The 26,791-nt window shown below is 47.8% G+C and overlaps 1 protein-coding gene across 1 annotated transcript in view; it reads right to left on the bottom strand.

Annotated features, from left to right (window-relative positions):
* The window catches only part of ttn.2 (titin, tandem duplicate 2), a 281,273-nt gene that overhangs the window by 32,712 nt on the left and 221,770 nt on the right, over positions 1 to 26,791 (bottom strand). Inside the window, exons 221-238 of the mRNA XM_061840871.1 lie at positions 9,629 to 26,722; positions 9,248 to 9,544; positions 8,533 to 9,120; positions 8,149 to 8,451; positions 7,773 to 8,069; positions 7,416 to 7,703; positions 7,025 to 7,324; positions 6,799 to 6,950; positions 6,570 to 6,720; positions 6,191 to 6,490; positions 4,335 to 6,101; positions 3,958 to 4,251; positions 3,590 to 3,877; positions 3,201 to 3,500; positions 2,765 to 3,099; positions 944 to 2,675; positions 562 to 864; positions 130 to 441 (exon numbers count right to left, since the gene is read on the bottom strand). Coding sequence (XP_061696855.1) covers positions 130 to 441; positions 562 to 864; positions 944 to 2,675; positions 2,765 to 3,099; positions 3,201 to 3,500; positions 3,590 to 3,877; positions 3,958 to 4,251; positions 4,335 to 6,101; positions 6,191 to 6,490; positions 6,570 to 6,720; positions 6,799 to 6,950; positions 7,025 to 7,324; positions 7,416 to 7,703; positions 7,773 to 8,069; positions 8,149 to 8,451; positions 8,533 to 9,120; positions 9,248 to 9,544; positions 9,629 to 26,722 — 25,101 coding nt within the window. The remainder of the gene's footprint in view (positions 1 to 129; positions 442 to 561; positions 865 to 943; positions 2,676 to 2,764; positions 3,100 to 3,200; positions 3,501 to 3,589; positions 3,878 to 3,957; positions 4,252 to 4,334; positions 6,102 to 6,190; positions 6,491 to 6,569; positions 6,721 to 6,798; positions 6,951 to 7,024; positions 7,325 to 7,415; positions 7,704 to 7,772; positions 8,070 to 8,148; positions 8,452 to 8,532; positions 9,121 to 9,247; positions 9,545 to 9,628; positions 26,723 to 26,791) is intronic.

Below are 26,791 nucleotides of genomic sequence, written 5' to 3'. Positions count from 1 at the left end.
GGGGTGGGGGGTCTAACTTATATATGACTACATTGAGTTACAATCTTGGTGAAAGAACAAATTAAACTCATGACTCAAGGTACCACTGTAACTGAAAAAGCTGCTGATGAAACCACTTTTATAGCTTACAGTATTCATCCTTGCATGTGACAGGTCCGGTGGATACGGAAGGCGCACTTTGGACCCCGGCAGCATTCTTGGCAATGATGTGATATTCGAAGGTTTCTCCCTCTCCGAGGTTGGTGACAGTGAAGTAGTTCTCTGAGATGGTGGTGTAGTTGCACTTCAGCCACCGGTTGTCATCCCACTCGTCAGTACTGTAGACTTTTCTCTCCACCACATAGCCAACTATCTTGCTGCCACCGTCATTGACTGGCACGGTCCAGCACAATGACACGGAGGAGCGAGTGATGTCTGTCACCTGAGGGTGACCGGGTGGATCTGAGGAGATATTTTGAGATGTTTAAATTAAACTGATTGTTTTTTTTTTTTTACTTTGTACAGGCATTGAGGCTCAATTTACAAAAGATTTGGGTGTAGAAAAAATAGGCTCCTACTCACCGACAGGGTTGAGTGCCACCACTGGTCTAGAGGCCTCACTGGCCTTACTAATTCCGGCGATGTTCATGGCATAGACTCTAAACTGGTACTCCAGTCCCTCAATCAGACCGGACACTTTGTAGTGACAGTCGAGACAGGGCACTTTGTTCTCCCTCACCCAGAGAATTGTATTGCGCTCTTTCTTCTCAATCCAATAACCAGTCACCATGCTGCCACCATCAGCATAGGGAACATCCCATTTGATGCTGATGGAATTGGCAGACACATTCACCACATCTGGACGGGTTGGAGGACTTGGAGGAACTGCAGGGGTTAATCAGAGGGAATTTTAGAAAAAAAATACCAGATCTTTTGATATACAAAAAATATGTTAAAAACACACCGAAAGGATGTTCAATAACCACAGGAGTGGACTCGATGGACTTGCTGACGCCAAACTTGTTCTCGGCGCACACTCTGAATGTGTACTCCATATACTTAGTCAGATGAGTAACCTTGATTGTAGTTCTCTTCACACTGGAGTTGACCACTTGCCAGGAGGCTGAGCCAGACTCGCGCTTCTCAACAATATAATTGGTGATTTCCGTGCCCCCGTCATCAGATGGCTCAGACCAGGATAATGAGCAGGACTCAGAGGAGACTCCTGAGAGATCTATGGGACCTATGGGAGGGCTGGGTCTTCCAAGCACCATCACAGTCACTGTGAAAGTCTTAACTCCAGCAGCATTATCGAGGCTCAAGTAGTATTTGCCACTGTCGCTTCTCTTGCTGTCCTTCACTATCAAAGTGGTTCTGTCTGTGGTGGTCTTGATGCAAACTCTGTCCGTCTCCTTCAATTTCATCTCTTCCAGCTTCCATGTGACTTTTGGTGCCGGTCTTCCGCTAATAGGGATGTCAATTGTGAAGGTGTTTGAAGTCTTACAGATTATGAGCTGGTTGGTGATGCTGCTGAGGTCGGCGGTGGGTTCAATGCGAGGCTCTTTGATAAGAACGGAGGTCAAAGTTGCCTGAGGCTCGCTGATGCCAGCGTCGTTCTTGGCCTTGACCCTGAATTCATACTCTGTGTTCTCAATCAGTCCCTCCACCAGCATCTTTAGGGACTTGCTCTCTCCAGCAACAGACCAGAACTGTTTGTCCTCAGCTCTGAACTCCACTATGTATCCTTTAATGTGGCTTCCACCATCATGTTCAGGCTTAAGCCAGACCAGCGAGGCAGTGGAACTGCTGGTGTCAACAACATCTACTCTCTTAGGTGGAGCAGGTTCTTCTGTCGCCATGATGGGGTCTGTCATCTCATGAGGCTCTCCCTTGCCGTACTGGTTAACAGCGATCACTCTGAAGAGATAAGATACACCAATTTCCAGGCCGGTTACTCTGATCATCTGGCGAGAACACTTGGTGCTGACTTCTTGCCACGACAGGCGGCTGGCCTCACGCTTGTCCACGATATAGTGTTGGATACGCGATCCTCCGTCATTGCTCGGAGCTTCCCACATCATGGTTAATGCGCCACGTGTGACATCCTTGAAGGTGATGGCCCCTGGAGGTCCAGGTGTGTCCAGGACTTTGACGGTAAATGTAATGGACTTGCATCCACTATTGTTTTCCAGGGAGAGTGTGTACTTGCCAGCCTCATAGCGCGTGCAGCCCTCTATACTCAGAGTTGAATTGGAATCTGTGCTATTAATATCGGCCATCACCGGCAGCTCACTGTCTACACGGGACCAGGTGGCCAAAGGAGTTGGTTTTCCTCGGAAGGCCACGTGAAGGGAAACAGTGCCGCCATTTTTCACGATATGTGTCTGCTTGAAATTGGCATCAATATCAAACTCAGGAGATGTTAGCCTATCTAGAGCCTGCACAGCATTGGGTATCACTGAGGATTCCCCTTCGCCAGACCCATTCACAGCGCTGACCCTAAACTTGTAGAGCTCACCAGGAACCAGTCCCTTGACAGTGTATTGGGTGTGGATGCAAATTTGGCTATTTACTCTGTGCCACTCTTCAAGATTGGCCTTGCACATATCAATATTGTAGCCAATGATTGGTAGCCCGCCGTCAAAGACTGGCTTGGTCCATTCCAGTGTGACAGAGGATTTGGTGGAGTCAATAACCTGATGGACACAGACCACTGTTAGTGGACGAGTTCAACTTTGACCATGCTGATTTTTGAAGAGTCCATGAGGTCTTATTGATGACCTACCTTGATTATTGTGGGGGCACTGGGAGCACTGGTTGGCTCTCTGCATTTGAAGAGCCTGGAAGTGCCACTAGACGGTCCGACACCGGCGCCGTTCTCTGCCATGACACGGAACTCATACTCATTGCCCTCGGTCAGGTTAGTGACTCTGTGCCTGAGCTCTGTGATGGGCCTCTTTGCAGAGACCTTTACCCAGCGCAAACTCTTCTTCTCGCGTCTCTCTAAGATGTACTGCTTGATCTCATTCCCACCGTCTGAGCTTGGCCTGGTCCAGCACAGGGTGATGCTGTTGCCGGTCACATGTGTAGAATCAGGGGTACCAGGGGCCTCTGGAACAGCTGTTTTCAGTAAAAGACAAAAAGATTAGCCTCAGACCAGTAACTAACATTACAACATGAAAACTTTCAGGCAAGCAACAAGAATTCCAAGATATTCTTACTGTATTGCATCTGTGCAATGAAGGGAACAGAGTCCAGTGGTTTTCCAACACCAAACTTGTTAACAGCAGAGATTTTGAACTGGTACTCGTTGCCCTTAATGAGGTTGGTGGCACTGTATGAACAGGCTTCACACTTGGAGGTGACCAAGGCCCAGGAAAGTCTAGATGTCTCCCTTTTCTCGACAACATAGTGGGTGATGGCGGCGCACCCGTCATTCTCTGGAGGGTTCCACCACACTGAACACTTTTCAGCCGTGATCCCAGTGAAACGGATGGGACCCTCAACTGGTCCAGGAGTATCTGAAAAGACAAAACATTGTAAATGCTAAAAAAATGCACACATTGAATGGTGCAGTCGTCATCAGGAGCATTTATAAGCATTTAATTACCTTGCACTCTGACATTGACGTCAGCTTTCTTGGAACCAGAGCTGTTCTTGGCCTCCACGGTGTAGATGCCCCGGTGATTCCTGTCTGCATCACAAATGAACAGGCTGCTTGTACCAATACCGGCTGTAATCTCGATGTCCATCATGGTCCTCTTGTCGATCTCTTTTCCATCTTTGTACCATGTAACTTGCGGTATTGGACGACCAGTGATGCTGCAGGTAAGTTTGACATTCTCACCAGCTCGAAGTGTCAGCACCTGGTCTGGGGACCATTCGATCTCAGGAGAGACTACAAATTGTAAAGAAAACACGTGAGGATTCATAATCGGAAAAACTAACTTTTTTTTTTTTTAACGGTAGAACACGTACTACTCTCATCCTTGGTCATTATGTATCCAGAGGAGTTGGATGGGGGGCTGACAGTTCCCACAGCATTTCGCGCAATCACTCTAAACTCAAATCTGTCTCCGGCAGACAGACCAGTCACAATAAATTGGGTCTCACTGATGTCAGTGAAGTTGCAGCGCAGCCATTTCCCTCGACCTTGGCGTCTCTCCACGCTGTAGGCCACAATCTTGCTACCCCCATCCCGCTTGGGGATGTCCCATCTCAAAGTGACAGAGTCTCTTGTGACATCAATGCAGACGGGGGTGCCAGGTGGATCTAAAGAGAATTTGCAATAAGGACAGGTCAAACATTGTTTCAACGAAGACATATAATTATAAACCAAGATCAAAAGTACTAACCAACAGGGGAGATAGCGAGTACGTGTTTGCTCTGTTCGCTAACAGGGCTGAGTCCGGCATTGTTCTCTGCATATACCCTGAAAGAGTACTCTAGACCCTCTAAAAGACCAATGATCCTGTACTCTTTGTTAGAGATTATGTTGGAGTTCACTTTCTGCCACAGGACACTATTCCTGTCCTTTTTCTCAACATGGTAGCCAAGAATCATGGATCCTCCATCAAAACCTGGAGCTTCCCACTGAATGGTCATTCCATCACTGGTGACGTTGTAGGCCAGTGGCTTTCCAGGAGCACCTGGAGGTTTGTACTGATGCTGTGCCAGGATTTCTGTAGAGTTGAGCGGTTCACTGACCCCATACTTGTTCTCTGCACGGACTCTGAACTGGTAAACAGTCCCCTGGACCAGGTTAGGTATTTTGAAAGATGTTCTGACCACGCTGGAGCAGACCATCTTCCAGTTGGCCTGGGAAGTCTCACGCTTCTCCACACTGTAGCAGGTAATCTCACCCCCGCCATTCTCTTTGGGTTCATCCCAAGAGATTATAATATGTTGGGCTTTGATCTCATCAAACCGGATGGGGCCAGCCGGCATAGAGGGGGGACCGAGAACGATCACATCAATGTCAAAGTAGTTTTTTACCGCTCTGTTATCCAGAACCAAAGTGTACTGTCCTGCATTCGCCTTTTTGGCGCCTCTGACTGTTACTGCTGTCTTGTTGTCAGTGGTCCTGAAGCGGATCTTCTCGCTTTCCTTAAGAGGCAAATTGTCTTTGAGCCAACTGATGGTAGGCCTGGGTTTTCCTTTGAAGGGAAGCTCTATGTGGATGTTCTGATCGACACGAACAGCCAGCTCTCCATTTGGGTAGTCACTAAGGTTGGCCTCTGGTGAGATGATGAAGTCCATCACAGTGATTGGGCCAATCTCAGAGAAGTCACTGATGCCCTTCTCATTTTTTGCATAGACTCTGAAGTTCATTTCAGAATCCTCCTGCAGACCCGTTACCTCACATGTGCAACGCCTACAAGTTGTAGCAAATGTCCAACTAACATTGTTTTCATTTCTCTTCTCAATGACGTACTCAGAGATGTGGCTGCCACCATCGTGGTCGGGTTTGGTCCACTGAAGGGTGACAGATGCCTTTGTTGAGTCAAGCATGACTAGGTCTTTAACCGCTCCTGGTGTCTCTGTGGCTCTGACAGGTTCCGAGGTCTCGCAAGTGTCCCCCACACCAAACTCATTTTCAGCAGACACGCGGAAGAAGTAAGCAATGTCCTCCTCCAGGCCTGACACCTTGTAACTCGTATTGATGCACTCATCTGTGACTATCTGGTAAGCTTTCATGGTGGAACCCTTCTTCTCAACAATGTATTTAGTGACTGGGGAACCGCCATCAATAAGAGGAGCCTCCCAACTCAGTGTCAATTTTCCTCTGGTCACATTCTTAATCATCAATTTATGGCAGGTGGAGGGACTGTCGAGAACCTTCAGGGAAACAGTTACGAGTTTGGGCTCTCCTACACCATTTTCAATCTCCAGCAAGTACTTTCCGCAATCATCACGGGTGACCTTGGGTATGAGAAGAGTGGTGGCCCGCTCGGTGCTGGTAATGGTGTAACGGGTGTCAGCAGCAATATTGCGGTCACCACGGCGCCAGGTGACCCCGGGGGTTGGACGGCCCTTCAAGGGAATAAACACCTCCACATCACGCCCCGACCGGGCAGTATACTGGGTGGTCATGGGAACGTCCAAGTCCAAGTCAGCCTCCTCTATTGGAAGGAAAGTTGCAAATAACAATATGAGAACTGGCGAACTTGATTCTGTGGCAGTTTTGAACAATGTTTGTTAGAATACCAACCCAATATATCCTTGGCTTGCACAGGCTGGTACATCTTGATATCCTCTCCTTTGCCCTTACAGTTAACGGCGGAGACTCTGAAGAAGTAGTAGGTTGCTGGTTTGAGGTGAGAGACCACATACTCGCAGGTTTTAACTTGTGGGTTTACTGTGACCCATTCTCGCTCCTCTGTGTTCATTTGCTCAAGGAGATAGTGTGTGATCTTGCTGCCACCATCATACACAGGTTTCTCCCATCCAAGAGTGATGGAGGTCTTTGTTGAGTCCACCACACGCAATTTGGTTGGTTCCCCAGGAAGATCTGAAGGCAAACGAAATATCCATCAATTGTGATAAAAAAAAGACAGCTTTATAACATAATGACAACTGCAAAAATATACCAATAGGATCATAGGCCTTGTACAATTCCGAGGCCTCAGAGTAGTTTCCTGCTCCAGCCTTGTTGACAGCACATACTCGGTACTGGTACTCATTGTTCTCCACAAGGCTGGTGACCTTCTGCCTGGTATCTCTTATTGTCCCTTTCACCACCTGCACAATCAAACATAACCAGTCATTAGCTTTTCATCAGCCACTAGTGGCAAGAAGCATCACTAGCCACAAACTCACCTTAAACCACTGTAGACTCTTCTTTTCCCTCTTCTCTAGGTAATAACCATCAATGTCGCTGCCTCCATCCAGAGCTGGTCTCTCCCAAATCACTGTCATGGTTGACTTGGTGATCATGGAAACTTGAGGCTTTGATGGCTCGCTCGGAGGAACTATTGAAAGAATTGTGATCAGTTGAGAACTACAGCAGAGGTGCCAACTTATGTGGTCTATTCAGATTTCCTACCAAAAGCGTTCTTGGCGATAATTGGTTCTGACTCCAGAGGGTCTCCGATGCCATACTTGTTGATACCTCGGACTCTGAAGATGTATTCGTTACCGTGGATGAGTCTAGGCACATTAACGATGCAGTCAATTAAGTTCTCTGAGATGATGGACCACATGACTCTGCTGGTCTCCCTCTTTTCCACGATGTAGTGTGTGACCATTGCACCACCCTCATCAGCAGGAGGGGACCACATGATGGTGATGTTGTCAGCGGTAACCTTCTTAAACTGGATCTTGCCAGCAGGGGGGCCTGGCCTGTCTGTAAAAGGAAAGCGTGGGATTTATTCATTCATATTAGAATTAAAAATGATAACCTTTTACCAAGAATTATTAAAAATTATTTTAAGCACCTTGGATGAGCAACCTGACAACTGCACAGGCTGATCCCAGGGAGTTTTTCACCTTGACCTCATAGGTACCAGAGTTCAGGCGGGTGGTGTCCCTCAGGAACAAACTCGTGGCCTCAAAGGTATGTTTAAAGGAAAGTTGGGCACTGGGTTTGAGTTCTCTTCCATCCTTCAGCCACTCAATGGTGGGAGCGGGCTTGGCAGTGATGTTAAACTTGAGTTCAACATCTGAGCTTGACCTATGCTTCACCTCGTTTAAGTACTCAGCGGGTATTTCAATCTCTGGAGCACCTGAAGGAGAAATAAATCTTGTGAAAACCTCTGCTAAAAGAGTATATGATTAAATGTGGTCTGACATACCAAAGGTGTCAATGCATGTGGCAGGTCCAGCTGTCATAGAAGGATTGCTGACTGACCCTACCGCATTCTTAGCCATTACTCTGAACTCGTAGCTTTGATCCTGAGTAAGGTCAGTCACAGTGTAATGTGTGTCTTTGATATTTGTGAGATTTGCCTTGGACCATTTGCCGGTGACTCCGTCTCTCTTCTCTACCAAGTAGCCTGTGATCTGGGATCCGCCATCGTAGTTAGGCACCTGCCATGCTAGGCTGATTGAGTTCTTGGTGATATCACTGATGCGCAGATTGGTGGGTGGTTCTGCAAGAAAACATATGGCACTCATACGACAAAATTGACAAATAGACAAAAAGAGCCCGTTACAGGCACTGTGACTTACCACAGGCGTCAATTGCTAACACTGCATCAGAAATCTTGCTGAACTCACTGATTCCAGCAGCGTTCTCTGCTGCCACCTTGAACTCATAAATGAGTCCGGCATGGATGCTAGTAACCTTAAAGTGTGTGGCTCGTATTATCATTCTGTTGACTTTTTGCCACAGGATGCTGTTCCTGTCTTTCATCTTGAGATGGTAGCCAAAGACGTGGCTGCCTCCATTTGACTTGGGCTCCTCCCAGCCCACGGTGATGGTCTCCCTGGTCACAGCAGTGATCTCTGGAGTCGAAGGTGCTTCAGGCAAGGCTTTGAGATGACAAATTACGATGAGGGTGGGTTCACTGTTAGAAATCAAACTAATAAAACAGAATGACTGTGGCCACTTACTGTAAGGAAGACTGACAGTGACAGTTGATGAGTCAATGTGGTCGCTGATTCCATATCTATTCTCAGCTCTGATCCTGAATTGGTACTCCAGGCCAGTTGTAAGCTTCTGAATCTTGATGGTGCAGCGAGCCACAGCAGAGGAAACATCCATCCAGCTGGCCGTGGTCGTCTCCCTCTTCTGAATGATGTAGTTTGTGATGGGGCTGCCACCATCATAAAACGGTGGGAACCACTTCAGGCTGACACTATCCTCTGTCGTGTCAAATAGCTCCACAGGTCCCAGTGGAACACTAGGCCTGTCCAGAACCACAATGTTGACAAATGACTTGGTGGTGCCACTCGAGTTGGAAGCAAGGATATCATAACGTCCCGAGTCTCCAGCGATGCTCTCACGTAGCGTGAGCTTGATGCTGTCAGGAGTGACCTCTGAGTTGAACCTCATCGTTGACTTAAGAAGCACACTGTCCTTGGAGAGAGACACCTTAGGCAATGGCCTGCCAATTAGTGGAATCTCACATTTGAGGGTGGAACCAGCTCTGACATAGACTGTGTTGTGGGGGAAGTCCTTCATTACGATCTCAGGAGATTCTTCAGGAATTTAAAGAGAAGTGGACACTGAATTTTAAGTCTGATAACAATGGCTCACCTCCTGCCAAATATTGTGAAATGCATGAAAATATTTTTAACACGATAATAAAATATGACTGTAACTTACCATGCTGGTCCTTGACCAATACTGGGGTGACCATTTCTTTGACATCACTGAATCCAGCATGGTTCTCGGCTCGGGCTCTGAAGAAGTACTCCGTATTCTCCCTTAGACCCGACACTGTGTATTGCAAGGACTTGGTTACGCCGCACTTGACCCACTTCTCCTGTCCTTTCTCCAATGCTTCCACCAAGTATCCAATGATTCTGCTGCCTCCTGTCTGCTCTGGTTTGACCCAGGCCAGGGTTACGCTCTCCTTGGTCACATCAGTCACACCAAGTTTTGCTGGTGGGCTTGGCTTTTCTGGGGAATAAAATTAATGTGATATGCTGATCTAATATTGTCCTTACAAAATTCTGTGAAACATTACTGAATTAAAAGTAATACCTGAAATCTTGGTGCCTTCTTTGGTCTCAGCAGGAACTCCTATCCCATACTCATTCTCACCGGTCACTCTGAAGTAGTACACTCCACCCTCCTCCAGGTCTGACACCTTGTATGTCAGCCTATGACATGTGTCAGTCAACTGAGTCCAGCCCTTTTTACTGGCCTCACGGATATCCACAAGATAGTTCTTTACAGGTCCTCCTCCTTCGTTCTCTGGAGTGTCCCATGTCACAGTTGCAGAGTTCTTGGTCACATCCTTGACCAAGACACAAGTTGGAGGTCCAGGAGAATCCAGGACTCTGACATTGAGGGTCAATGAAGCAGTACCAGCCACACTAGACAAGGTGACTGTGTATTTTCCAGAGTCATTGCGAGTTGCTTTCTCTAAGGTAATTGAGGTGAAGGTTTCTGTGGTATCAATGACAGCACGGACCCTTAGGTCAACATCTGGCTTACTCCAAGTCACATTAGGGATCGGTTTGCCTCTAAAGGGCACTGTCATAGTGAATGAGCTGCCATCTTTCACAATCAGAGTTTTTCTCATGTCATTGCTAATTTCAAAAATGGGCTCTTCTTCTCGTTCCTTGGCCAGTTGTTTTTCTGACTCCGGACTGGGCTCGCTGACTCCAATCTTGTTGATGGACTTAACCACAAACACGTACTGTGCGCCAGGTGTCAGTCCCACCACTGTGAACTCTGTATTCTTGGTGTTCTGGACCCCAACTGTCCATTCGTCATCCAAAGTATTTCTGTATTCCAATCTGTAACCGGTCACAGGTGCGCCACCATCAAATAGAGGTTTTTTCCATGACAGGGTGATGGAAGTATTTGTGGAGTCAATGATCTTCGGCTTCGCGGGTGGTGAAGGTAAGAACTGGGGATCTTCGGCCTTGGTGAGTGGACAGGCAATGCTGGGAGCACTGAGGCCAGCAGCATTCTCTGCAAACACTCTATATTCATACTCGCAGCCCTCACGAAGGTATGACGCTTTGACTCTGAGGTCATAAACTGGTTTCTTGTTCACACGGCACCAGCGAAGGCTGGTCTTCTCTCTCTTTTCGATAACATAGCCAGAGATGCTGCTTCCCCCGTCAGAGACTGGTCTTTCCCAGCAGATGGTCATTGCCTCGCTCGTAACAGAGGTAACCTGGACATTAGTAGGAGCAGCGGGGACTGTGAATGGATCAATGGCCTTTGTTGGCTCACATTCAAGAGCCTCACCGTCCCCGTATTTGTTGACTCCTCTTACTCTGAAGATATACTCATTTCCTTTAAGCAGCTTGGTGACTTTGCAGGTGGTGGCCTTCATGTCACTATGGACAAGTGTCCAAGCCAGTCGGCTAGTCTCCCGTTTTTCGACAATGTAATGCATAATATCAGCGCCACCATTCTCCTGGGGAGGTCCCCAGGTCAGGGTACATTTTTCTGCTGTCAGGCCAGACACAGCCAAGGGGCCCGAAGAAGGTCCAGGTCTATCTAGAACCTTACAGTTGATAGCTACAGACCTTGTTCCTGCCACATTGTGCAGAGTCAAGACATACTGGCCAGAGTCCCTCCTGATAGCATCTCTCACCAGCAGGGTAGTTGTGAAGTTGTTGGTGATGATTTCAAACCTAGCCTTGGCCTCTATCTCCTTTCCATCTTTGGACCACGACACCACAGGTAGTGGTCGCCCAGTAGTTTCAGCATCAATTTGAATAATTTCTCCTGCTTTAATGAGAACCACCTGCCTGAACTTTTCTTCCAAGATGATTGTGGGTGGATCTACGTCATCCTTGACTGTTACAGGTCCAGTACTCTCAGAAGGAATACTTAACATTTCAACAGAATTCTTAGCGACAACATGGAAGTCATACTGGATGCCTTCAGTGAGGCCTGTAACATCAAAGTAAGTGTCCTGCAGGTTGGTGAAGTTACATTTCAGCCAGCGGCCATTTGGAAGCTCTTTGCGTTCAACAATGTACCCAGTAATCCTGGTTCCACCATCATGTTCTGGCCTCTCCCAGTAGAGGGAGACAGAAGTCCTTGTGATGTTGGTGACTCTAAGGTTGCGCGGAGGTTCACATGGATCCCTTGCTGCCACTGGGTCACTGGCTTTAGAGCCTGGACCAATGCCAGCAATGTTCTCTGCATATACTCTAAATTGATAGAGCAAGCCTTCTTCAATGCCAGTCATTTTAAACTGGCTCTCAGCAAGAAGACCTCTGTTCACCTTAGTCCAAAGGATGCTGCTTTGGTCTTTGCATTCAATGTGATACCCAATAACGGGACTTCCACCGTCCCTGGTTGGCCGGTCCCAAACAACGAGCATGCCAGACTTATTGGCATGAGAAACACGAATGTTGACTGGAGAGCCCGGAGGTTCGAATGGATACTGAGCAACAACAGGAGCAGAATCAACAGCGTGACTCTTCCCATATCGGTTTTCAGCTGCAATACGGAACTGGTACTCTGTTCCCTGAGTGAGACGGGACACTTTAATTGAGGTCCTGGCAACTGTGGCAGACACAATCTGCCATGTGATTGTGGTCGTGTCTCTCTTTTCGACTACATAATTATTAATCTGGCATCCACCGTCGTAGGTCGGAGCATCCCAAGACAGAGAGATAAAGTCAGCACTCACCTCATCCAGCCTAATGTTACTGGGTGGGCCTGGTTTGTCCAGGACGATAACAAAGATTTCACCTGTCGTAGTGCCCACGTCATTAGTAAGGGTGATCTCATACTTTCCTACGTCCTCCCGAGTGGCATCCTTGATGAAGATTTTAGATGAGGTCTTGGAGGTGAGAACATTGACTCGGGTTGTCTGCTTCAGCACCTGGCCATCCTTCTTCCACGAAACTTCAGGCTGTGGTCTGCCTTTGAAGGGAACGTCAATCTTTAGGTCATCTCCTGCTTTAACAGTGTACGTATTGAACAGCAGGTTGATGATGGGCTGCACTGTGATATCCTTTACAATCACAGGGTCCGCAAGAGGTTTGGGGTCACTCCTACCCTTGTCATTCACTGCGATAACCCTGAAAAAGTACTCTTCATCTGTTGTGAGACCTCCAATTGTGGCCTCTAGTGCTTTAACTTCACTGCACAAACTCCATTTTTCATCTCCGTAGGGCTGCATCTCCACACAGTAGCCTGTAATTTTGCTGCCACCATCGTGGTCAGGTTTCTCCCAGGACAGAGTGACAGTGTTCCGAGTTACATCCACCAGCTGAACTCTTCCAGGAGGTAAAGGAGCCTCAGAAACTTTGACTTGTTCCGTGGAGGCAGGCAGACCCACACCAAGTTCATTTACTGCCAGCACTCGGAAGTAGTACCGGCTGCCCTCCTGCAGATCAGAGATCATATAGGAGTTCCTCACACAATTAGTACTCACACTGGTGAATGCCATCCTCTTCTGCTCTCTCTTCTCCACAATGTAGTGGGATATCTTGGCCCCACCGTCAATGAGAGGAGGCTCCCAGGCGAGAGACACTGAATTTCTTTTCACATCTTTCACCTCTAGGTTCGTCGGGGCACTAGGTGAGTCTAGAACTCGGACGTTAATGAAGGCCGATTTTGAGCCACTCATGTTCTCCAGTGTCAGTATATACTTGCCAGTATCAAATCGGTCAACATTCTCAATCACTAACATGGTATAGGAGCTTGTCACCTCAATCTGGGCACGCTCATTCAGAGTGCCATCTGCCTTTGACCACCTGACCTCCGGTTCAGGCTTCCCTCGGATTGTAACAAACAGACGCAAGGTGGTTGTGGCCCGAATGTTGACCATCTTTCTTAGATTACAGTCAAGTTCAATTTCAGGTGCTTCCAGCTTTTCAGCGGCAATCACGCAGTCAGGAAGATCTACATGCTCGCCCACACCCTCGCAGTTAACAGCGCAGATACGGAAATTGTACTCAGCATTCTCTTTCAGGTTTTTCACTGTGTATTTCGTATCCTGCACACTTGTGTGTGGGGTGCAAATGACCCATTCATCCAATGCTGCCTCTTTCATTTCAACAATGTAACCGGTGATTTGCGCTCCGCCGTCATATATAGGCCTAGTCCAGGTCAAGGAGACAGTTGTGCTGGAATGGTCAATGACCTTGGGGTTGTTTGGAGGTCCTGGTGGGTAAATGGCATCGCATGCCTTGATATACTGAGTTGGTGCACTGGGTGTCCCCACACCAGCTGCATTTTCAGCAGAGACCCGGAATTCATAAGAATGACCTTCAGTGAGACCAGTGCATCTGAACCTCAGGTCAGTTAACCTCTTCTTGTTGCATTTGCTCCATCGGATGCCATCCTTGTCGCGTTTTTCAAGAATATAGCCTTCAATCTCAGCTCCTCCATTTCTTTCTGGCCTTTCCCAGGTGAGCACGATGGAGTCTCTGGTGATTGCGCCGGCCTCTGGCATGGATGGAGCACCTGGGGTAGTGAATGGATTGCGTGCAACAACTGGGTCAGACTCTAGCGGCTCACCAACACCATATTTGTTAACGGCCGTGACTCTGAAGATATACTCATTTTCGGGCAGCAGCTTAGTGACTTTGTAGCTAATCGCTTGAATTTTGGGCTCCACCATAGTCCACGACAAACGGCTAGTCTCTCTCTTCTCAATGATGTAGTGTGAAATACCTGCTCCGCCATCTTGTGACGGATGGTTCCAATGCAGATAACACTTTTCAGCCGTGACACCTTTGATTTCTAGTGGACCATCTGGAGCGCCGGGTCTATCCAGAACCTTAACGTTAACTGGGATCATCTTGACTCCACCAACATTTCTAAGTTTCAGAACAAAATGTCCACCGTCCGTTCGGATGCAGTCCTTTACTGTCAAGATAGTGCGTGTGAGGGTGGTCTTGATTTCCATTCTTGGTGTAGTCTTGTCAATTTCCTTTCCATCCTTCAACCAGATGATATCAGGCAGAGGCTTGCCGGTGTAGTCGGCATCAATGATAAAAGTCTCACCAGCATGAACAACAGTTAAATCCTTGAATTTGGAATCCATGGTTGCTTCTGGGGCTTCAATTTCATCTGTGGCAGTTATTTCTCCTGTGCTTGGAGAGGGACAGCTTGAAATGCCAGCTGCATTTTTGGCGACAACTCTGAACTCATAAATGCAGTTCTCAGTTAGACCAGTGAGGGTGAATTGGGTTTCAATGATGTTGGTAAAGCTGGCCTTCATCCAGCGGGTATCAGGGTGTTTCCTCCTCTCAATCAAATAGCCAGTAATCATGCTGCCTCCATCATACGGGGGTGCTGTCCACCGGAGTGTTACATGATTACGCGTTATTTCAATTGCCTCTGGAGTACCAGGTGAGTCGCAAGGATCCCGGGCCACTGTGCTTTCTGAGATCTTGCTAACCGGACTCAGTCCTGCAATGTTTTCTGCATAAACCCTGAATTCATACTCAATTCCTTCTTCCAGTTCTGTTGTCTTGAAACGTGCATCAGGAATAAGAAGTTTATTCAGTTGAGTCCACAAGAGGCTGTTCTTCTCTTTCCTTTCCAGATGGTAACCAAGAATGGGACTTCCACCATTGTTAGCTGGGGGCTTCCACTCAACAATCATGCTGTCTTTGGTTGCAGCAGTTACAGTGGGTGTCACTGGTGCATCAGGCACATTGAATGGATAATGAGCAATGACTTGGGGTGAGACAATGGCAGAACTCTTTCCATATCTGTTCTCAGCAGACACTCTGAACTGATATTCCACACCAGTCTTCAGGTTGCTGACCTTGATGGTTGTCCTGGCAATTGTCGCTGACACAATCTGCCAAACTGTAGTGGTGGTGTCTCTTTTTTCCACAATGTAGTTGTTAATCTGACAGCCGCCAGTATATGTTGGTGGTTCCCACGAGAGTGTCACATAATTGGAGCTCACTTCTTCAATTTTCACAGGACCAGTCGGTGGGCCCGGTTTATCAAGAATAATAACTGTAATCTCTTCAGTTGCAGTTCCGATGTTGCTGGTAGCTGTGACTGTATATTTACCTGAATCCTCACACTTGGCATCCTTGATGCACAGTTTTGTAGATGTGGGTGTATCAGATACATTTAACCTAGTTGTCTCTTTAAGAGCCTGTCCTCCTTTCTTCCACTCCACTTTTGGGATCGGACGCCCAATCACTGGAATCTCAATCTTCAGATCTTCACCAATTTGCAAACTGTAAATTTTGAAGCTTATCCTGAATCCAGGCATCATAGTCAAATCCTTGGCTATGACCGGTGCAACAAGAGCCCTCGGGTCACTCTTACCTTTGTCATTGAAGGCAGAGACTCTGAAAAGATATTCATGTCCAGCACTGAGGCCAGTGACAGTGCCTTCACAGGTCTTGGTTGTGGTGGCCACCACCCATTCCTCCGAGTCCATAGTTTTCATTTCAATATAGTACCCGATAATCCGACTGCCTCCGTCATGGACTGGTTTCTCCCATGACAGTGAAGCAGTTGTTTTAGTAACTTCGGTTACAGTGACTTTACCTACGGACAAAGGAGGCTCAGAGGCCTTAACCGAATCTGTTGTCACTGCTGGTAGTCCTACACCAAACTCATTCTCGGCAAGGACCCGGAAGTAGTAAATCATTCCCTCTGTGAGGCCAGTAACTCGGTAGCTGGTTTTTGTGCACTTGTTGTCCACATTAACGTAAACCTTCCTGTTAGATTCACGCTTTTCAACCAGGTAGTTTTTAATTTTTGCGCCACCGTCAATAAGAGGGGGCTCCCAACTCAGGGTGACACTTTCCCGTTTAATGTCTTTGATGCTGAGGTTCACAGGCGCTCCTGGTGTGTCCAGAACTTTGACAGACACAAATGCAGATTTAGTGCCTGCGCTGTTTTGCAGATTGAGGATGTATTTTCCGGCATCATGTCTGTCACAAATGTCAATGGAGAGCTGCGTGTAGTCTTCTCCAGTCTCAAGTTGAACTTTACTGGGCAGTTCACTGTCTTCCTTTGCCCAGCTAATTTCAGGTGTAGGACGACCCTTAAATGGAATGCCAATTCTCATTGGGGCTCCCGCACGGACAACAATTCCTTTTCGGAGTTCTGCATCTAAAATCATATCTGGGGGATTAATTTTATCCATAGGCGTAATCGTGCCCTGAACTTCAGCTGGCTCCCCAATGCCCTGCTTGTTGATGGCACAGACACGCACTTTGTATTCCTGGTGCTCAATCAACTTGGTAATGGTAAAGTTGGTGGCATTTACTCCGGATGGTGCTGTGCAAATTTTCCACTCCTCCTCTTCGGCTTTTGTGATTTCAACAGCGTAACCTTGAATCTCACAGCCACCATCATATATGGGCCTGTGCCAAGCCAGACTTATGGAGTCCATGGTGGTGTCTGTCACATGAACAGTTGTTGGGATTCCAGGCTCAAAAGTGGGGTCGCAGGCTTTCAGGTAAGGTGTGGAGGGACTTGGCTGACCCACGCCAGCTCCATTCTCTGCAGAAACCCTGAACTCATATTCATGGTCCTCAGTCAGACCTGTCACCCGGAAACGCAAGTCTGTTACCCTGCGCTTGTTGCATTTGGTCCACCTTATGCCAGCTCGGTCCCTCTTTTCCACAATGTAACCAACAATCTCACTGCCTCCATTTGTCTCTGGACGATTCCAGCAGACAGTCATGGAGTCCCTGGTAATGTTGGTGATCTCAATCTCCTGAGGTGTTCCAGGGGGGATGAATGGATTCCTCATGATCACTGGTGCTGACTCTAGAGGCTCACCCTCACCATATTTGTTGACTGCCATAACCCTGAAGATGTATTCATTACCCTTCAATAGTTTTGTGACCTTGAACATGGTAGCGCCACAGTCACTAGAGACTACAGTCCATGCCAAGCGGCTTGTCTCTCGCTTTTGGATGATGTAGTGAGAAATGCCACTGCCTCCATCGTGCCTCGGTGGAAGCCATGATAGGGAGCACTTCTCCTCAGTGACATTGCTGACAGTAAGCGGTCCCTCTGATGGACCTGGTCTATCCAGGACCTTCACATTGAATGGGATTGTCTTGCTGCCTGCCACATTGGTTAGTACCAGTGTGTACTGCCCGCCATCCACTCTGATGGCATCCTTCACAACAAGAAGAGCCTTAAAGTCTGTGTTTTTTATCTCAGCTCTGGCGGAGTTTTCCACTTCAACATCGCCCTTAAACCACTGTGCCATGGGAATGGGTTTTCCGTCCACTTTGGCCTCCAGATTGAATGTGTCCCCAGCATTGATGACAAGGGTTTGGCTGTACATGGCGTCTATTTCACACTTGGGTGGGTCAACTTCATCTATTGCTGTGATGGATCCAGTGTTCTCGGAGGGCTTGCTGACAGCGCCAGCCGCATTTCTTGCAATGACTCTAAAGTCGTATTTGTTGTTTTCTGTCAAGCCCATCACTGTGAATTCAAGGTCCAAAACATTTGCAAAGCTGGCCTTCATCCACTTTCCTTCAGGGAGATCGCGCTTCTCCACAACATAACCAGTAATTGAACTTCCGCCGTTGTACTGTGGGGGCGTCCACTGAAGTTTCACTGAGTGTCTGGTCACGATCAGTACCACTGGGCAGCCAGGAGGATCACATGGATCACGGGCCACATACACCTCTGAGACTTTACTGCACTTTCCAATGCCAACAATGTTCTCTGCATAGACTCTGTATTCATATTCAATACCTCCCTCTAGAGGAGTGGATTTGAACCTGCAGTCTTGGATGAGGGTTTTGTTAATCTTGGTCCAGAGGATGCTGTTCTTCTCTTTCCTTTCAAGATGATAGCCCAAGATAGCACTGCCTCCATCAGACGGGGGTGTGTGCCACTCCACTACCATGTAGTCTTTAGAGAATGAAGATACAAAAGGTGTACCCGGTGGCCCAGGTTCTTGGAATGGATACTTTGCCACAACTGGGTCAGAATCAATTGCATAACTCCTGCCGTATCTGTTTTCAGCGTAGATCCTGAATTGATACTCAGCTCCGGTCTTCAGATTTCCAACTTTCAGTGTTGATCTTGCCACCGTGGCCGACACCACTCCCCAGTTTGTGGTGGTTGTATCTCGTTTCTCGACAACATAGTTGGATATTTGGCAGCCACCTGTATAAGTGGGAGGTTCCCATGCAAGAGTGATACTCTCGGCACTGACATCCTCTAACCTGACAGGTCCTGTAGGTGGTCCAGGCTTATCTAAGGTGATAACCTCAATGGTGGCTTCCTTAGATCCGAGATCATTGGCCACAGTAATACTGTACATACCTCCGTCCTCTCTAGTAGCATCCTTTATGGAAACTGTGGTCTGACGTGGTGAATCTGTGACATTGACTCTGGTAGTTTGTTTGAGGGCAGCTCCATCCTTGGACCAAGAGATGTTCGGCTTTGGATGACCTTCGATTGGCACTTCGATCTTGAGGTCACATCCTACTTGGACACTGTAGCTGCTCATTTTAGGTCTAACGGCAGGCTCAATCACAAGGTCCTTTGCGACTACCAAATGAGCGAGTTGCCTGGGGTCACTCCTGCCCTTGTCGTTGACGGCCACCACTCTAAACTGATACTTTTCACCCTTGAGCAGGTTACTTACCAGCGCCTCAGTTGCCTTCCCACTACCACAAACAGACCAAGATTCGCTGTCTGGAGGAGCCAGTTCAACTTCATAGTGAGTTATCCTGCTGCCGCCGTCATGTAGAGGCTTCTCCCAAGTCAGGGTGACAGTACTGTGTGTGACATCAACAACGCTGACTTTACCAGGGGGCTGTGGTTTCTCAGATATCTTAATTGGTTCGATGGTTTTAGCAGGCAGACCAACACCATACTCATTCTCAGCTAGCACTCTAAAGAAGAATATTCCACCCTCTGGGAGAGACTCCACCTTCCATGTCATCTTATTGCAGACGGTGACAGAAGAGTAAACCTTTCGAGTGCTCTCTCGCTTCTCCACAATGTACTGCTTAATCTTTGAGCCGCCATCCAGAAGCGGAGGCTCCCAAGTGAGTGTGACAGAATTCTTGGTAATCTCCTTGACAAAGAGGTTGTTTGGAGGACTTGGCGTGTCCAGGACTCTGACGCTTATGAAGACAGACTTGACTCCGCTGGCATTCTCGGCAGTGAGTGTGTATTTGCCGCTGTCAAATCTGTCCACGTTCTCAATCACAAGTGACGCGTAGCTATCTGTATTATCGATTTGGGCCGTCTCCTTAAGCTCCCCATCAGCCTTGCCCCACTTCACCTCAGGCGCTGGACGGCCACTTACAGGAACAAAGAGCCTGAGGGTGCTTGCCGCTCTAATACTGATCATCTTCCTCATACTGGCATCTAAGTCCAGGTCTGGTGGTTCAAGCTTCTCTTCCAAAGCGATTTTTCCTGGAAAATCTGCGTGCTCACCAACACCGATTTTATTAATGGCAAACACTCTGAACTGATACTCATGCTTCTCCAAGAGCTTTGTCACGGTAAACCGCGTGTCTGTGATTCCAGAGGAAGGAGTGCACATGAACCACTCATCTGACACGCTGTTGCATGCTTCAACAATGTAGGCCTGAATCTCACAGCCACCATCATAGATGGGTTTACCCCAGCTCAAGGAAACAGTAGACCTTGATGAGTCCACTACCTTCGGATTGTTTGGTGGCCCTGGTTTGAAGATGGGATCTCGAGCTCTGTAATATGTTGTTGGAGGACTCGGTGTTCCCACACCAGCAGCATTCTCAGCAGAGACCCTAAATTCATAGCTGTGGTTTTCTAGGAGCCCAGTAACTCTGTAACGGAGCTCACTTACGGTACGCTTGTTGCACCTGGTCCATCTCACACCATCCTTGTCACGTTTCTCCACAACATAACCTTGGATGGCACTGCCACCATCGTTATCTGGTCGCTCCCAGGTCACTACCATGGAGTCTTTAGTAATTGTGGAGACCTCTACCTTATTTGGTGGGTTGGGAGTAGCAAATGGATTCCTGGCAATCATGGGCTCGGATTCCAAAGGCTCACCGACTCCATATTTATTCACTGGTATCACTCTAAAGATGTACTCATTACCAGGAAGGAGTTTCGTGATCTTCAAGTTCAGGGTCTGAATTTTCTGTTCAACTACTGTCCACACCAGTCGGCTCGTCTCTCTCCTTTCAACAATGTAATGGGAAACATCACTACCTCCATCCTGCAAAGGTGGTTTCCAGGAAATGGAGCATTTCTCACTTGTGACACCATAGACTGAAATGGGGGCTTCAGGGGGTCCTGGCCTGTCCAGAACTTTCACATTAATGTTCACAGATTTCTCTCCACCGACATTCTTCACGAGCAAAGTATACTGGCCTCCATCAACACGAATTGCTTCTTTGACAACAATACATGCCAAAAAGTCTGTGTTCTTGACCTCCAAACGCGCCGCTTCACTCATAATTTGGCCCTCCTTCAGCCAGTGTACCATGGGAACAGGTTTGCCAAAGATAGCTGCCTCAAGCTTGAATGACTCTCCAGCATTCACAACCACAATCTGGGAGTATTTGGCATCAAGGTCAATTTGTGGTGGATCCACCTCATCCTTGGCAGTGATAGCGCCAGTAGAGTCAGAGGGTTGACTGCTGACACCCGCTGCATTTTTGGCAATGACACGGAACTCATAAATGTGATCTTCAGTGAGACCCGTGACAACAAAGGAAGTCTCAATTACATTGGTGAAACTGGCCTTCATCCATCGTCCGGCTGTTTCCTTTTTCTCCACCACATACCCGATGATCTTTATGCCACCATCATACTCAGGCTTGGTCCATCTGAGGGTGACCTGGTTTCTTGTTACAATGACAGCCTCAGGCTTTCCTGGTCGGTCACAGGGGTCTCTGGCTACCTGCAATTCACTCATGACACTGGCTTTGCTTATGCCGACAATGTTTTCAGCGTAAACTCTGAACTCATATTCAATACCTTCTTCCAGGCCAACCACTTTGAATCGGGGGTCTGGGATAAGCTGTTTATTTTGCTTCACCCACAAAATGCTGTTTTTCTCTTTGAGCTCAAGGTGATAGCCCAGGATTTTGCTTCCACCATCACTGCTGGGTTTATCCCATACAACCACCATGGTCTCCTTGGTGGCTGACTGCACAATGACCGAACGCGGTGAAGTGGGCACCTCGAATGGATACTGAGCCACAATACTTTCAGAGAGCAGTGCTGAAGACTTTCCATATCGATTCTCTGCAGCAATCCTGAACTGGTATTCACATCCTGTCTTCAGACGTACAGCTTTTACAGTGGTTCTAGCCACTGTAGCTGACACGATCTGCCAGTTAGTGGTTGACGTGTCTCTCTTCTCAACAACATAATTGTTTATGCCACAGCCACCATCGTACTCCGGGGGATTCCAGGACAGGATCACACTGTCTGCAGTGACTTCATCCAGCTTGACTGGGCCACTTGGTGGGCCTGGCCTGTCTAGGACCACCACGTTGATCTCTGTAGTTGCCTCTCCAGCACTGTTAATCAGTTTGATGGAATATATGCCTACATCATCTCTGCAGGCCTCTTTAATGACCAGGAGAAGGTTGTTGTCTGTGCTTTCAGAGTTAACTCTAGTTGTCTCCTTGAGGGCGACACCATCTTTGAACCAGGTTGCTGTCGCTTTGGGACAGGCAGAATAAGGTACATCAATCTTCAGATCATCTCCCGCTAGCACACTAAAGGTGCTGAAAGACAGTATGAAAGTTGGCAGGATAACCAGATCTTTGGCCACCACGGGAATGTTAAGAGCACGTGGGTCACTAACCCCCTTTTCATTGGTGGCCGAGATACGGAACATGTATTCCTCTCCCTGTGTTAAACCAGTTACAAAAGCCTCATTGGTCTTGACTGTCATGACCTGGGTCCATTTTTCACTTTCTCTACCCTGCATCTCAACAATGTAGCTGGTGACTCTGCTTCCACCATCATGGTCGGGCTTCTCCCAGGTGAGAGTGACACTGTTGCCAGTCACCTCACGGAGAGTCACCTTTCCTGGAGGCAGGGGCCTCTCTGAAACCTTAACGGGGTCAAACGTTTCCACTGGGAGGCCAATGCCATATTCGTTCTCAGCCAGGATCCTGAAGAAATACATCTTTCCTTCTTCCAGTTCTCCAACCTTCCAGCTGGATTTGTGGCAGTTGGCACAGACAGTGGAGTAAGCCTTTCTGGTTGACTCACGCTTCTCCACAATGTAATTACGGACTCTGGAGCCACCATCGATTAAAGGTGCATCCCAAATGAGCGAGACTGAATCTTTGGTAACCTCCTTGATGAGCAGGTTTTGAGGCGCTCCGGGGGTGTCTAGTACCCTGACGTTAACAAATGCTGTCTTACCTCCAGAGGCATTTTCCACAGTGACCATGTATTTACCGCTATCAAACCTGTCGACATTTTCAACTTGAAGAGTGGTGAATGACGATGTGACTTCAATGTTAGCTTTGTCCAGGGACTCTCCGTGCTCTCTTGACCATTTGACATCTGGTGCCGGTCTGCCTTTAATGGGTACAAAGAGTCTGAGTGTGCCACAGGCTCTGATGCTGACAACCTTACGGAGATCAGCTCCAAGTTCAATTTCAGGGGTTAGTAACCTGTCTTCAGCTTTTGGGGTTCCTGGGACAGCAGCAGGCTCTCCCACACCTTCACAGTTGGTGGCACAGATGTTTATTTTGTAATCTTGGTTCTCTTTCAGGCCAGTGATAGTGAATGAGGTAGCTGTCCATCCCTTCTTAGGAGTGTGAATCGTCCATTCATCCTCTTCAGGCAGGCATGTCTCAACAATATAGCCAGTGATTTCAGAGCCACCATCATAGACAGGCTTATTCCAAGCAAGGGTAATGGAAGATTTGGTTGTGTCTAGAACTCTGGGGTTCCCTGGTGGTCCAGGCTGGAAGATTGTGTCCATGGCTTTGTAGAATGGACTCGAGGGACTTGGCTGACTCAGTCCGGCATTGTTCTCTGCAAAAACTCTGAATTCATATTCATGACCCGGTGTGAGCCCAGTTGCCTTGAATCGAAGGTCGGTTACAGTCCTTTTGTTGCACTTGACCCAACGCAGTCCAGTCTTATCCCTTCTCTCGATAATGTAAGTGTTGAGTCTGCTACCACCATCATGTTCGGGACGCTCCCAGCAGACCACCATTGAGTCCTTGGTGATGGTTGTGACCTCAGGTTGCGTGGGTGGGTCACTGGGAACGTAAGGATTGGCACAGATGACAGGCTGGGACTCCAGTGGCTCACCAATGCCATACTTATTCACAGCCATTACTCTGAAGACATACTCATTGCCTTTAAGAAGCTTTGTGACCTTGAACCTGTTTGCTTGGAGATCTGTGGCCACGTTTGTCCAGGCCAACCTGCTGGTTTCACGCTTCTGAATGATGAAGTATTCAATCTTGGCTCCACCATCGTGAGTTGGATGCAGCCAGTTGAGGACGCATTTCTCAGCAGCAATGTCCGTAACCGTTAAGGAATCAGGTGGTCCGGGTCTATCAAGGACCTTGACATTAAATGTGAATTTAGCAAAGCCACCAGGGTTACTGGCAGTCAGGGTGATCGCACCGCCATCTCTTCTCAGAGAGTCTTTGTTGATGAGAGTTGTGTGGAAAGCAGACATCTTGATCTCCAACTTGCCGGTATCTTCAAGCTCCTTCCCATCCTTGCTCCACACAAGCGAGGGAATTGGCTGACCCGTCACATTGGCCTCTAGTGTAAAAATCTCTCCGGCCATTACAATAATATTGCTACTGTAAAGGGAGTCTATATCAAGCCGAGGCTCTTCAATGTCATCCCTGCAAGTAATGGGTTCTGAGGGCTGAGAAGGTGCACTCACTGCGCCTGCTGAATTACGAGCCAACACACGGAATTCATAAACAGTATCTTCGATTAGACCACTGACAGTGTAGACCGTCTCAAGGATGTTGTTGAAGTTGGCTTTGAGCCATCGCCCGTTTGGCAGTTCTCTCCTTTCCACAGTGTATCCAGTGATGGAAAATCCTCCGTCTGCCTCTGGTTTGGTCCATGACACAGTAACCTCATGTCTGGTGATGTTCAATGCCAAAGGTCTACCTGGTGGGTCCACTGGGTCCAAAGCATACAATGGGTCAGAGGGTTTACTGGGTTTGCTGAGACCTGCCAAGTTTTCAGCAATAACACGGTGCTCATATTCAATTCCATCAACCAGGCCAGTTGATTTGAACATATTTCCTACCACAAGAGCTTTGCTGATCCTTTGCCACAGAATGCTGTTCCTCTCTTTTCGTTCCACATGGTAACCCAGGATGGCACTGCCTCCATCCGAGGATGGTTCATTCCAACTGAGCGTCATTGCATCCTTATTGAAGGATGTGACGACAGGGGTCCCTGGCTGGCCTGGAACATCAAACGGATAGGTTGCTATCACTGGCTCAGAGATGATGGATGGTCCAATGCCGTATCGATTCTGGGCCTTGACACGGAACTGATATCCTGTTCCAGTGATAAGCCGGCCTGCCTTGAATGTGGTACGTATGACGGTGGCTGCTAACTCCACCCAAGAAGTACCAGTGGTCTCACGCATTTCAACAATATAATTATTGATGGGGACACCCCCATCATTCTCAGGGGCCTCCCAGGACATAAGGATATAATCTGATGAAACCTCTTCCATTTTAATGGGACCAGTGGGTGGACCTGGAATATCATGGACTAATACTGTGATTGTCTCGGTCACTGTGCCCAGCATGTTCTTTCCTGTCATTGAATACTGTCCTCCATCAGCCCTTTTGATCTCACCAATGTTGAGGATGGTTGAGGTTGCTGTGGCTTCTGTGTTAATTCTTTGTGTCTCTTTTAGAATTGTATCTCCTTTTTTCCAAAAAACGACAGGTCTGGGTTTTCCAAATACTGGAATCTCCACCTTAACACGGTCCCCAGCCTTGGCAATAACCGTCTTCTGGTAGACTCCACGTAGGTCAAATGATGGGCCTGATGTCTGCTCTTTGATAATTGCCGGTCTGCTCTCACATGGATCGCTTCTACCTGAAGCATTAACTGCCATGATGCGGAAAGTATATTCTTCACCCTCTATCAGATTTGTCACAGTGTAGTCCAGAGCCTTGATGGCAGCAACATGGAACCAGTGGTCAGTGTCCTTCTTCTGGGCCTCTATGACATACCCTGTAATCAAGCTACCACCATCATGAAAAGGCTTCGTCCACACCAAGCTGGCACTGCCCGCTGTAACATCAGTGACGTACAGGTTTTCTGGTGGAGAAGGGGCCTGAGATGCCCTGATTGGTTCAGGAGTCTCAGCAGGCTCACCAATGCCCAGGTCATTCTCAGCAGAGATTCTGAAGTAGTAGTAAGATCCCTCCTCCAGATCAGTGATCTTGAAAGAGCACTTCTGCCAGGCAGTGCTCAGGACAGTGTAGGCCTTCTTTGTGGCCTCTCTCTTTTCAATAATGTAGTTGTGAATCTTGGAGCCACCATCAATGATTGGGATCTCCCACTGAAGTGTGACACTTGTTTTAGCTATCTCTCTGGGTTTTAAATTAACTGGGGGCCCTGGCGTGTCCAGAACCTTCACATTTACAAAGCCTGTCTTCTTTCCAGCGACGTTCTCCAGGCACAGGTTGTATTTTCCGGCATCATATCTGGTGCAGTCAGGAATGACGAGCAATGTATAGGACTCAGTTGTGTCAATATGTGCACGCATTTTCAGATTAACGTCATCTTTGCTCCAGGTGACGTCTGGAACAGGACGACCACGGATGGGAACAAACATACGGATTGATGTACGGGCCCTGACTACCAGAGATTTCCGGAGTTCAGCGTCCAGCTCAAAGTCTGGAACAGACTCCTGGTCCACAAGTTCGGTTACTTTTTCAACCTCTGCAGGTTCACCAATTCCTTCAGAATTCACAGCTCTGACTCTGAAATGGTATCTGCCTCCCTTCTGCAGTTGTCCGATAACATATACAGTAGCCTTCAAGTGGTACTCTGTGTCTGTCTCCCAGTCATCGTGCCCTTCTTTTTTATATTCCACAATGTATCCATCCACTTCCAGACCACCATCATAGTGGGGTCTGCCCCAGGTAAAGGTGGCAGACGTTTTTGTGGTATCTGTAATTCTTGGGTTTGAAGGAGGACCTGGTGGATCTGATAAACAGAGAAAAGAAGCTTGTTAAAAATATATATTTTGTGGCCATTAGGTAAATGATTATTAAT

Source organism: Syngnathoides biaculeatus, chromosome 14 (genome assembly GCF_019802595.1).
Source record: "Syngnathoides biaculeatus isolate LvHL_M chromosome 14, ASM1980259v1, whole genome shotgun sequence".
Taxonomy (NCBI): Eukaryota; Metazoa; Chordata; class Actinopteri; order Syngnathiformes; family Syngnathidae; genus Syngnathoides; species Syngnathoides biaculeatus.
Note: the sequence above shows the minus strand (reverse complement) of the source record. Positions and strands in the feature narration are given on the sequence as shown.